The sequence below is a fragment of the Parasteatoda tepidariorum genome, chromosome 8 (genome assembly GCF_982258835.1).
Source record: "Parasteatoda tepidariorum strain Cologne lab strain chromosome 8, Ptep-v5.0, whole genome shotgun sequence".
In the NCBI taxonomy this organism is placed as follows: domain Eukaryota; kingdom Metazoa; phylum Arthropoda; class Arachnida; order Araneae; family Theridiidae; genus Parasteatoda; species Parasteatoda tepidariorum.
Genome location: NC_141762.1, coordinates 74,946,324 through 74,958,175, shown reverse-complemented (window position 1 = coordinate 74,958,175; position 11,852 = coordinate 74,946,324). Strand labels below are relative to the sequence as shown.

Genomic DNA, 11,852 nt, shown 5'->3' with positions numbered 1-11,852 from the left:
TTAAATAAAATTATAAAAAAATAATAAATATTCCTAAAAAGTTATATTTTGTATGGAATTATCTTCAGATAAAAGAATTTTATAATTGTGTGCTTTTCAATTCGTAAAAAACTTTTCAATTCGCTGAAAAAGTTCTCAAGATATGGTGAAATACGCAAAAAGCAAAATTAACATTATAGGGTTCAAACTTTGGATTGCTGTCCAGTGAAAACCATAAGGACTGTATTTCATAAATTGTTCTACTTACTTTCCTTGCCTAAGATACGAATCAGTCAAAAAAAAAGGTATGTTTATTCAGAGAAAGTGAGTTTTTATGTCAGATATAGTAACTTAAAATATCACCTGCACTAATTAATTAGCATATTTGAGGTAACCTCCTCTAATCATAAAGACTGAGTCCTAGAACGTGAAGATCCGATCATAAGATCAAAAGTTATTCAGGGTGGTTCGTTTTTTTGGTGCACTGTTCACTACAAGCCACATACCCAAAGCAAATTATTAGCTTTAATCCCATGTGATTGTAGTAAGACTTTTTCAAGCAAATGTTGATTCACTGATTCCTAGGATAATTGTAATATTTAATCTTTTTTGTTCTCTGGTTTAAACAACGAAAATTAAAATGAGGCCTAGTTGATCTTATTTAAAGCATTTAATAATATTTTGATCTTAGAGTTATGAGGGTTTTGTAAAATTGAAACATAAGGAAAAAAAACTTAATATAAAATACGGTTGATTTCAGAAAAAAATAATAATTTATAAATAATTTTGGTTTACAGGGTTTAAAGAGAGTTTTTGAGTTATTTGATGCATTTTATAAAATATTTTTTTATTTTTAATACTTATTTAAGCATTAATTTGGTTTTATCAATCAAAATATGGATTAGTATATAAATTTTTTATCTTTTTATTTTTTAATCGAAAAGAGATAGATATCATTATACCATCATATTTAATTCTAATTGCAATAAAATGTCCTCTTCTTGAAAATGTGTGTTATTGTTTGGTTTTAGAAATGCGAGGGTTAATAAAATTGAAACTTACTAAAACAGAAACTGAAAGTTAAAATAATAATAACCATTTATAAATAAAGCGACTGATTTGAGAAAAGCATTAAAAAGCTTTTTTAATATCATTGATCAAAAAAGCTAACAATTTTTATTTATAAGTAATTGAGACTTTGCAAATAATAGAGTTTTTATATTAGCTGCAACAGCGTATGAAATTTTTTTTGTTTTAACACTTGTTTTGGTAAATAATTTAGGAATTGGATTTCCCAGAAGTTTTACGAGGATTTTAGCTGATTTTATAAAAGCAAGGAATAATACCTTAGTTATAAAACTGCTTTTTTAAACTTCGAACTGTAATTAAAAGTTTTTACAACGTTTACTAGTACATTTCTCCCAGCTGAGAAGCTTGAATTTATAATATACTTTCTCTTTCAAGTTTATGTTTAAAAACTGAAAGAAAATAAATAATTTCTGTCTGACTTATAACGACGATATGAATAATTCATAAAGGAAATGATTGCCTTATTAGTTAGTATTTTTATTTTCAATTTTTTATTTGTAGGAAGCTAATTTTGTATTCAGGTTTAGCGCAAATCTTCAATAACACTTATAATTGGACGGTAGAGACTACCTCTTTTAATAAAATAAAGAGAAATTTGGAAGAAACACTGTGTTATAAACTACTAATTTATTCTAGAAAGACTGTTTCTTTAGAAATTTCTAATTGCTTATGAATGATTTTGGTATAATGTAATCAATGTAATTTAGGAAAAAAAAATACCCCATTTATTTTTTCTGGAAAGATTATCGAAAATGTATTAATTTTATTTAATAATTTGCGATTAGAGATTATATTGCAGAAAAAAAAGAAACATTGTAACTGTAGACTTCTTGAAAATATGTAGTTAAATTATGCTACTTTAACAAATTTTAATCTTAAAGTTGTTTTTGTTTCGAATGACATTTGGATGTGTCGTCAGCAAATGACCTTTTTGTGAATTAAGTCAGAGGAGTACAACTTTCGTTTGACAAGAAAGCACCACCAGGATGAAAGTACGTCCTGTCTCAGAACCCCATGAATAGATGGCAGCACTAATTATTTGTGAGGTCATTTAGGAGGCATAGATCTGAAAGGGAAGGAAATCTTCTCCAGACCTCTGCATTCATGTTACTGCTAAGTGACCGACAACAGGACTTTCAATTCCACAGATTTTAAGAGCTTTTACCGAAATGACAACGAATGACAACGAAATGACAACAAAATGACAACGAATTAAAAAGCGATAACCATTGATCTAGTTACGCCACTGATGATTTTTCTGTTTTGTTCTTTGGTATGATGTTCTTTCTCTTTTGTTAACACTGTTATGTTTATAAAAATGTTGTTAAGTTTTTAACAGTGGTATTGGCAGTTTTCTTAAAAAATAGAGTTGTGTTTTAATCAGTTCTAGTTCGTGTTTTAACACTTACAGTGCATGTACTCTCTGGGACTTAGTGGAGCCGGGGATCAAACCCTGGTCCCACCGTACCGGTGTTCGATTTTCTGATCAGTGGGCTACCACTGCCCAATATGAGAATATACAACTGTAATGCATATGGATCATTATCTAGAAAGTGTCTATTAGTAAGCTTTGCTTATATTCAATTTATTTTTCTTATAAATTTTTACTTTTCTGAATTTTGAATAAGTTGTTGCCGTTTGTCATATCGGGACAAAAGAAGAAAAAGATCTTGCTTTAATGACAGGAGGAGGGCCAAGCAATATAGACTTGAGGCCTTATGTGTCTCAGTGTATGAAGATATTAAGTAGGGAAGTAAATTTAATATGTCATAAATATCATGACCAACAAGAGCATTTTGAATGTCTAAAGTATTCTTTTTGTCCTTAAACTTATAGTTAGAGTTTTAAAATAAATATTCGATGAAAAACTAAGTATGATAAATCTATACTGTGTGCTACTTTTGAAGCTTAATATTAATTTCACTAGAAATTTAAAAAAAAAAAACAATGTTTTTTTTTTAATATTTTGTTCTCATAAATGCGGGTAACAGCGAGTGTCAGCGTGGGGCCAAGATGCGGGATGGCGAAGCTATTTTCTCTTGCGCATTATTTTATCTTGTCATTTCTCATCACGTTTATATGCAGAAATCTTTTAGAGCAAACCCTACTTACCATAAAAATGGTCATAAAAATCAAATTAATTTTAGCTGATTAAGTATTTTTTATAAATCACTCTAACTTTCTATAATATTTTAACTTAGCATTGCTACACAAAATTTTCCTTTAAAGGGTTGATAAAAACAAATCAAACAATTTAATTTAATATTTGTTTTTTAGTTTTTGACTTTTTGATTTAAATGAACCTAATCTTAGAAAACACCATTTTTAAAAAGAAATTTGAAATTTTTAATTTTATTTAAATAATTGAAAATGACAATATATAGATTAACTCAAATTTATATAGATATATAATAACATTAAGAATTTAATCTAAAAAATAATTAAAAATGTTAATATATTTTGCACTCAAGCATATATGCTATTTCTAAGAAAGATGCATTTTTAATATCTTTCTTAAATGTCTTGTTCTATTTTCAAATAAAAACGTAATACAATCTATTTAAAAAAAAATCCTATTAAAACTAATACTTAATTGTGATTCAAGTGCTTCTAAACAATCTAGAGTAAATCTCTGAAATGATTTGATTTAAGAAATATTGCATGTTTGGAAATTAATTTAAAAATTAAGATTTTTAATCTTTTATATAAATAATTGAACTAATTACAACACTTTTTTTTGAAGAAAAAGATTTCAAAAATATTTACATCGTTTCAATATGTTTCATTAAAACCAATCTTTAAATATTTTTAGAAATGCTAATGAAAGTACTTTTTTTTCCTAATTGTTTTTAAATAATTTAAAAAAATATCAAGTGAGAAAAATAAGAAGCTTTAGAATAGATCGAGTTTTGAAAATAAAAGAATCATGATCAAAATTCTTGAGCCTTTTTATAGTAAATTAAAAAAATAAAATAAAATAATAATTTAGCGTATACGGAATTCCCAAACATTCTTGTATTTTGAAAATTTCTGTGCAAATGACAGATCTTTTATTCGAAAAAAAATATTTAATTAAAAATATTTCGAATTCAATCAGTTTTTTCTTGCAGGTAAAGTATTTTAAATTAGAAGTAGTTTTATTAATACTTTTTTAAATTAGATGTATGATTAAAAGATCCATAAAACAAATTCAGGTAATTTAAAAATGAAACAAAGCATTATGGTAAAGAGAAAGACATTTTTTTAAATCAACGTTTAATTACTGTGAGGTATTTAATATTTCATTTTCAGTTATTTTCCATTTTCAGTTATTTTCAAAATAAGAATTTTTCCTTTGAAAGTAGTTTTTATTTTTTTTAAGTTAAAAATTATTTGTTCCGATGTTTTTTTTCTTCCAAAAATAATTAAAATTAATAATTTCAATTTATTTAATACTTCCAATTTTCTCAGCAGCTTTGTTTTCATTTCATTTATTTAATCCTTATAACAATGAGAAATTAATAAGAGTTCATAAGTTTTTGTTTGTTCTTTTTTCTAGCACTCATTTCAAATTACTAAATTATCCAGTTTTTTATTATACTATTATATCTGATTAGTTCTTAGAAAATTGAAATAGATTTGCTTTTAAAATCTTTATCTTTAGCGTTCATTTTTAATTACCCATTTAGTCAAATAATTTGAATTTCAGTTTTAATAATTCAATAAAAGTTAAAAAATATATTTCTTTACTTTCTTTATTGTATATAAACTTTTATAGATTATATTTCTTTTTTACTGTGATTGTTTTTTTCCAATGCCGGTGGACTAGTGTCATTCAGGGGAAATGTGTTGTCCACTCTTTCAGGGGCACCATATATGGTGAGCCAGCGTTGCTCCTACAGTAAAGACAGATAGTACAGAGAACGAAAGAACATTCATGCCTGATTCGGGATTCGAACCCAAGACCTGATGTGAGGTCCCTGATCACTACACAGTTCAATCGGCATATAACTGCATGACATATGGGTAGGTAAGCTGTAAAAATTGTGATGTAACAGTCCTCCGAATTAGCTTAGCTGAAAAATTCTAAAAACTGTGTGAATGAATACTTTTTTAAAAAAGTTAACTCCAAATCGAGGATTCATGTATTCTGTAAAGGGTGTATTTAAATCTAAACATCAATAATGAAGATGCTCAAGCTAACTTCACATGCATTTACGTTATTTACGAGTTACTTTTTGGGATGAGAGTGCCTAATTTGGCGACGCTTGAAAATCGCCAGAGGATAATAGATTGTTTACTATCGAGCACAAGTGAGCAATCTCTACATTAAACATAACATAACAGTAAGTATGTTGAAGTCTTACACGAGACTAAATATTCCACTGAAGCAAACCTTCATCGTTACGAAACTTATGTTTGTAGGTATATATATGTATGTTTGTTTGTACTTATGTATGTTTTAGCCATCTGATAAAGATAATTATGTCACCATAAGAAGTTTTATATAAATCTGTCAATTATATGAAACAACTTAACATTTAATTTCTATCCTTTTCTGTTCTATTATTTCTATTTCGAATTTGTTTTACAGTTTTCTCTTTTGTTTGCGTACACCGTAAAATCTGTGGTTCAATATCAAACAATTCTTTTGAAGGAACATTCAATTTAAATTTTAAAATAGTGACAATATGGCGGCCAAGATGACGGCGTGTTTACATGAAGAAGAATAGAAATATGAGTACAGAAATATGAGTTCTTCTTGACGAATTTTATTGACAAACTAGTCATATCCTATTCAACACCAAGTAAGTTTTAATCTTCGTTACTGATGGATGAAAAATAGTGATTGTTGTCAATTATTTGCCAAGTTATTTCAATTTTCTTGTTGGATTAATTCGACAAATCACTCATGTAAACTGTTATAAAATGCATGTATATTATGAAATATTCTATAGAAATATGAGTTCTTTTTTGAGGACTTTAATTGACGAACTAGTCATATCCTTTTCAACACCAAGTAAGTTTCAATCTTCTTTACTGATGGATAAAAAATAGTGATTGTTGTCAATTATTTGCCAAGTTATTTCAATTTTCTTGTTGGATTAATTAGACAAATTACTCATGTAAATTGTTATAAAATGCATGTAAGTGTTTAGTTGTATATGTTTTCAATATACATAGATTTACGTAATTCTGTGAATTGTATAAAAGAATTTTATTATGTTTAACTTCAATTTACTTTGATTTCGTTCGAATTAATTCGGTCTGTTTTGCTTGTCAAACTAATTTTATTTTAAGAAATATTGTATACATGCACAGGGACCGATCTAGAAATTTGGGGGCTGTAGGCACTAGACTATTGGGGGCCCCGATGAATCTGATCTTAAATTAATTAAAAACCTTCTTTTAAGAAGTTTATCTTAAATATATATAAGTAAGAAGGGATATATAAGTGAATAATTGTAATTTCAAAATAGGCAGATATTAATTATCTATATGTATATCCATATAAAATAAAACAGTTAAATTTTAATTTAATTCATACAAATAGAGTATAAAAAGTTGAAAATGTGACCATAAACAAATACATTTAATACATAATTTTAACAGTGAAAAAGTCACGATAGAAATTATATTTCAATAAAAAAGAATCAGTAATCAGCATTTCCTGAAAGCTAAATAGAAAACTTGATTTTTAGAGTAAAAAGTTACCAAAAACTTGGAAACCAATATGAAATATATTTATATAAATTGTTAATTAAAAAATATGCAATATTTTATAAGTAGTGTTACTAAAGGTAAATTATAGAACTGTCCAATCAATAATAAACAGTCAACGGAGCCATTTTGGAGAAGCTTCTCGGGAATAGGAATTATGGACTTAAATTTTACAGTAAATTTATACACGAAATACAGTAAACTTATATAATAAGAAAAAAAATTATATTGTACCACTTATTACGTAAGTTTTTTTCTTGATTTAGTGTTGAAATCGTTTAAAACATCTTCAAATTTTAGACTTTCTGTCAAATCACACTCCATTGACATTAGTGCTAAGTCACATAGTCTGCGATTTGTCATTCTTGAACGAAGTCGATTCTTAATTCTTTTCATTAAAGAAAATGACCTCTCTCCCGAACAGTTTGACACAGGAATAGATAAGAATATCCTTAACGCTACTTCAATATTGGGATATGTGTCTTCTAGCTGTAGCATTCGTATAGTCTTTAACATTTCAGTTGGATTTGACTTATCAGTCAAAAAGTCTTTGAATTGCACAAGTTCGTCAAAAAGTCCATCACCAACATCTTCAAAGTATGCTTCCTGAAATGGCTTTACTGCTTCCAAGCATACTGGTTTCTTATTGGTTAGAAATCCAAACCTTCTTTCGAGAAAGCTGTAAGCTTTTTTTCTTTCACTTAAATGAAATTTCAAATTGTCACAAATGACATAGTGTGTCTGAGTTAAAAATTTTTCTCTTGGGGACAAATTCACATTTTCACTGGTGCTATCATCTAAAGCCTTTGGTATTCGAAGAGCTCTTGAGGTTTTATAAGAAATATTTCCCACAAGATTTTCAGCTTCCTTTTCATAAGAACTAAAGTTTTCTCTCACATTCTGAATAAATCCTTCTAAGGATTCATAGAGTGGGATTATCACTTCAAAGGTACAATTTTGAGCCTGCAAACTTTTACTTGTAGCATTTATGCGCTGTAGTAACGTATCCCAAATAATGGTTATTAAAGCAATTTCAAAAGTTTGGCATTTCTTAAGTAAACATTTAGCTTCATGTTTCGTCGAAGCTTTTTCATTAGAATTTTCAGCCACATCTTCCAATGTCTTTATTACAACTGCATATCCTTTTCTTAAGGCCCTAACGGCAGCAGCACTTGCAGACCACCTTGTACACGATAAAGATTTGAGAGTAAGAAAATCTTTTTGTTCGAATTTAGAAGTAAAAAACTCCCACCTGTGAGGGGAAGCTGAAAAAAAATTATATAGTGCTTGCACAAAACCAAAGTAGGAAACAGCTGCTTCACATGATTCTACAGCATTCACTCCTACCAAATTTAGTGAGTGAGCTGTGCAGGGCACAAACTCAGCCAAGGGGCACTCTATTTTTAATCTGGATTGTAAGCCAGAGTACTTACCAGCCATGTTGCTAGCATTATCATATGACTGCCCCCTGCAGTCTTGCAAATTAATGGTTAGATTTGTTAAAAATTGCACAATTGTATCATGTAGGTGCTCTGCAGCATGGCTATGTATAGCAACGAAAGTTAAGAAACGTTCAATAGGTTCATTTTGCTCATCTACATATCGCACAACAATACACATCTGATCAATGTGTGTAATATCTGGGGTAGAATCAACTATGATTCCAAAGTACTTCGTTTTATTTATTTCAGAAACAATTTTATCTAGTACTTGTTTTGCCATAATTTGAATTATTTCATCAACTGTGGTGGACGATAAATAATTAACATGTCCTTTACCTTTATTTCCATAGTTTTTCAGGTGTTCCTTTAAAAAAGGATCAAATTTGCTTATAAGCTCTAAAATTCCCAAAAAGTTGCCATTTTTGTTAGAGCCAAAGGTTTCATCATCACCAAAAATTGCCAACCCACGTACTGAAATAAACTTTAAAGTTTCTACAACTCTGAAAAGTACTTTCCTCCAGTACATTTTTTCACTTTCATTTTGCTCTATTATTTTGTTATCAATCCGACCAGAAGTTAAACGCAATTGAGCCATAGTGTTTATAGCCTTCCTGTGAGCAAAAGATGTCTCATGAGAGCATAACCTTTTATTTACATTGTGCCAATCTGTAAAACCACAACTGCTTAAGTAATCGCTGTTATTGCCAAACAATTTACACACATAACAAAAAACAGCATTGACAGTCGAAGAATACACCAGCCATTTTCTTTCAATTACTTCTCCATTTCTCTTTTTGTGTGAAAAGTTGTTTTCTGTGCATGTCCGAAACTTATCAGCAAATAAACGGCCAGAATATTTTAAACCAGCAATGTTTTGGTTAGGTGGACTGCGAACAAAATGTTCCTTCAGTTTGTTTGTTACTGTGGTCCAAGTTGCAGGATCACTATCGAACACCTCAAGTAAATCTAGAGAAGACGAGGTGGCAGGATTTGAAATGACCTTTAAATTGTGGCTTAAAGAGGTTGGCAATCTTTCGTCTGAAGATACAGTTGCTGTTTCATTTTCATTTAAAGTTTGATCTGGTTTATTTAAATGAAGATTTGAAGAGCTTGCCACACAGATTTCTTTCAAATTATCTCTAAAACTATTTTCTTCAACACAAGTTTTGTCTATTAAGGCAGATCGTTCCTCAATGTTGGCGAGTTTTGGAGCAGAAAAAAAATTATTTAACGGTTTCATTGTCTTCAAAAGACTTACATTTCTCATTTCTTTCTCTTCTCTCTTTCTTTTTTTAAAACTACCAGAAGCATATTTTCGGGTTGACATTATGGCTTTAAAATAAATTTAAAATCGATTACTTCAACGCGCGATAAATATAATCCAATTCAAAACAAACACAAATAATGAATGAGTGTGTTACACTTTATATTACTAATATGGTCATTTCCCACTTTTTCAACTTTTTAATCTGTTTTTTTGTATTGTTACTTACAATTTTACATACTAGATCAGTTGAAACTGTTTAGAAACCGTACCACAAGTAGGCAACAAAAATACTAATTCATTTTCTTTCACTTCAGTTTACTTTGAACATTAGGAAGAAATATTAATTTTATTAATATATTTTATGGAGCATTTTACATGGAATGAATGTATGTGATTTTGATTGGTGAAAGCAGAAAGTGCATGAGCTATGTATGAAAACACACTTTTAAATATTTCAGATTTTCGTTCTCTTAGGTTTTAGCTGTGCGGGAGACATATATACATGAACACAGAATAAAACTAGGTTTGTGGGAACCCCTAGAAATTTGGGGGCCCTAGGCCCAGGCCTCTCGGGCCTAATGGTTAATCAGGCCCTGTACATGCACCCTAAATTTATGATTCCTGCTTTAGATTTTATAGTAAAAGTAACCTTGTTGATTCTTATGTGTATTATATCTTACTGTAATTATAAATTTAAGTGTTGCTGAATAACACACACAGTGGGAGCTGCTCTACATCAAGTAGTCTTAAAGAACCTTTTAAGTGTTCGACTGCACCAGGAAATATGTTTGAGTTTTGTAAAGTCGAACACTAATTAGGTGAAAAGTACATTGTCGCTACCATTTTGATGTTAAGATATACGAAATTTTTTACAGCGTATAAAACTGTGAATCTATGTATTTAAGGAGTAGATAAATTAATAGTCTCGACATCTTAATTTATTATTACTATTATTACTTTTTTAAGAATTTCTAAACTTTCTGGAAAATTTTCGTGAATAAAAGTTTGAAAGAATTCGTTCGAATATTTCGTGAAAAATACAAATTGAAAAATGTATTTTGTAAGTATTTTTTTTATTTAAGAACTGTTTAAATGTTTTAGTCGATATTTTTGAAAATTTTCATTTAAAACGATTTGTAAACGATGTTGAAATACTTTTACTTCAGAGTTTAAAATCAATTCGATCGTTGAACCTTTCGCTCCATTATTCGATCATTCGATTAAACAGAATACTAACACTGAAAACCTTTCATTATAGAAAATATGAATTTAAAAATGCATTTTCGAATGATTTTATCTATGAGTAATCTTGTTTCCTAAATGATTGCAAAATTTTTTTGCTCCAGATTTAGGACATGATCTTTAAACTATATTATTGAGATATTATTTTCCAGATTACGGATCCCCACGGATAGATGGCAGCACTTTTTAGTAATGAGGAAAGTTCCTCAATTCATCATAGATCTAAAGGAGAAGGAAATTTTCTCCAGATCCCTGTACCTATGGTAGTACTCAGCGATCGACCACAGGAATTTCGATTTCGCATGTGCCCAGTGGGTTTCAGTGGAATCGAGGATCAAATATCTGTCCATCCGGATCTAAGTCCGATTCTCCAACCAATGAGCTAATTCTTTAAACGTAAATATTATTCGAAATAATTTTACTTTTTATTTATTTATTTTTCGAAATTTTCGTTCTTTCTTTTTTTAGAAAACACAGAGATAGACTGAGTTATCTACTCATCTATGTCGAATAAACAAAGAAATATTTTTGGTGTGTAAATAAAAAAGAAATTTTAGTTTTAATCTTATCATTAGAGAATTGCATAGGTATTATTGAGAATTCGACTTAAAAACAAAATGTTTTAACACAAAGGATGAAAAACAAAACATTACTTTAAAGGATCTTAAATAGTTATACTTGTAGCATTTTTTTCAATCAACTGACACTTCACAAAATATAATTGCTTCACTAGGGAATTCACTTTTTTTTATGGGCAAAAGGATATACGATTACTGTTTGTTTCCTTAGAAACTACGAAGAAAAGAAACAGTTATTTTCGTTAAAAATGATACCAATGCTTCATGAATATTTGAAAAGGTACAATTAATTTAAAAGTATAACTGTTTTCTCCATCACCGTAAAAAAGGAATACTCAAATTTCACGAGACTTTCTACACTTTTGACAAAACTGTTTCTAGGTATGCTCCGAATGAACATTTTTTCAAAGTGACGAAATAACCATCAGCACTTTCATCTATTGTTTTTCGCCAAAAGTAGAGCAAGAGTAGAAAAAGTAGAAACGTAGAAGTCCGTCATTCAATTTTTTCCAAAAAAAAAAACAAAAAAAAAAACAAACAATTCTTAGTTTCTAA

The 11,852-nt window shown here is 28.9% G+C and overlaps 1 protein-coding gene across 1 annotated transcript; it reads right to left on the bottom strand.

Moving 5' to 3' along the window:
* Positions 1–7,008: 7,008 nt before the first annotated feature.
* LOC147806317 (zinc finger MYM-type protein 1-like) lies at positions 7,009–9,537 on the bottom strand. Its single transcript, XM_087149624.1, has one exon. The coding sequence runs from the start codon at positions 9,535–9,537 to the stop codon at positions 7,009–7,011; it is 2,529 nt and encodes an 842-aa protein (XP_087005750.1).
* Positions 9,538–11,852: the final 2,315 nt, after the last annotated feature.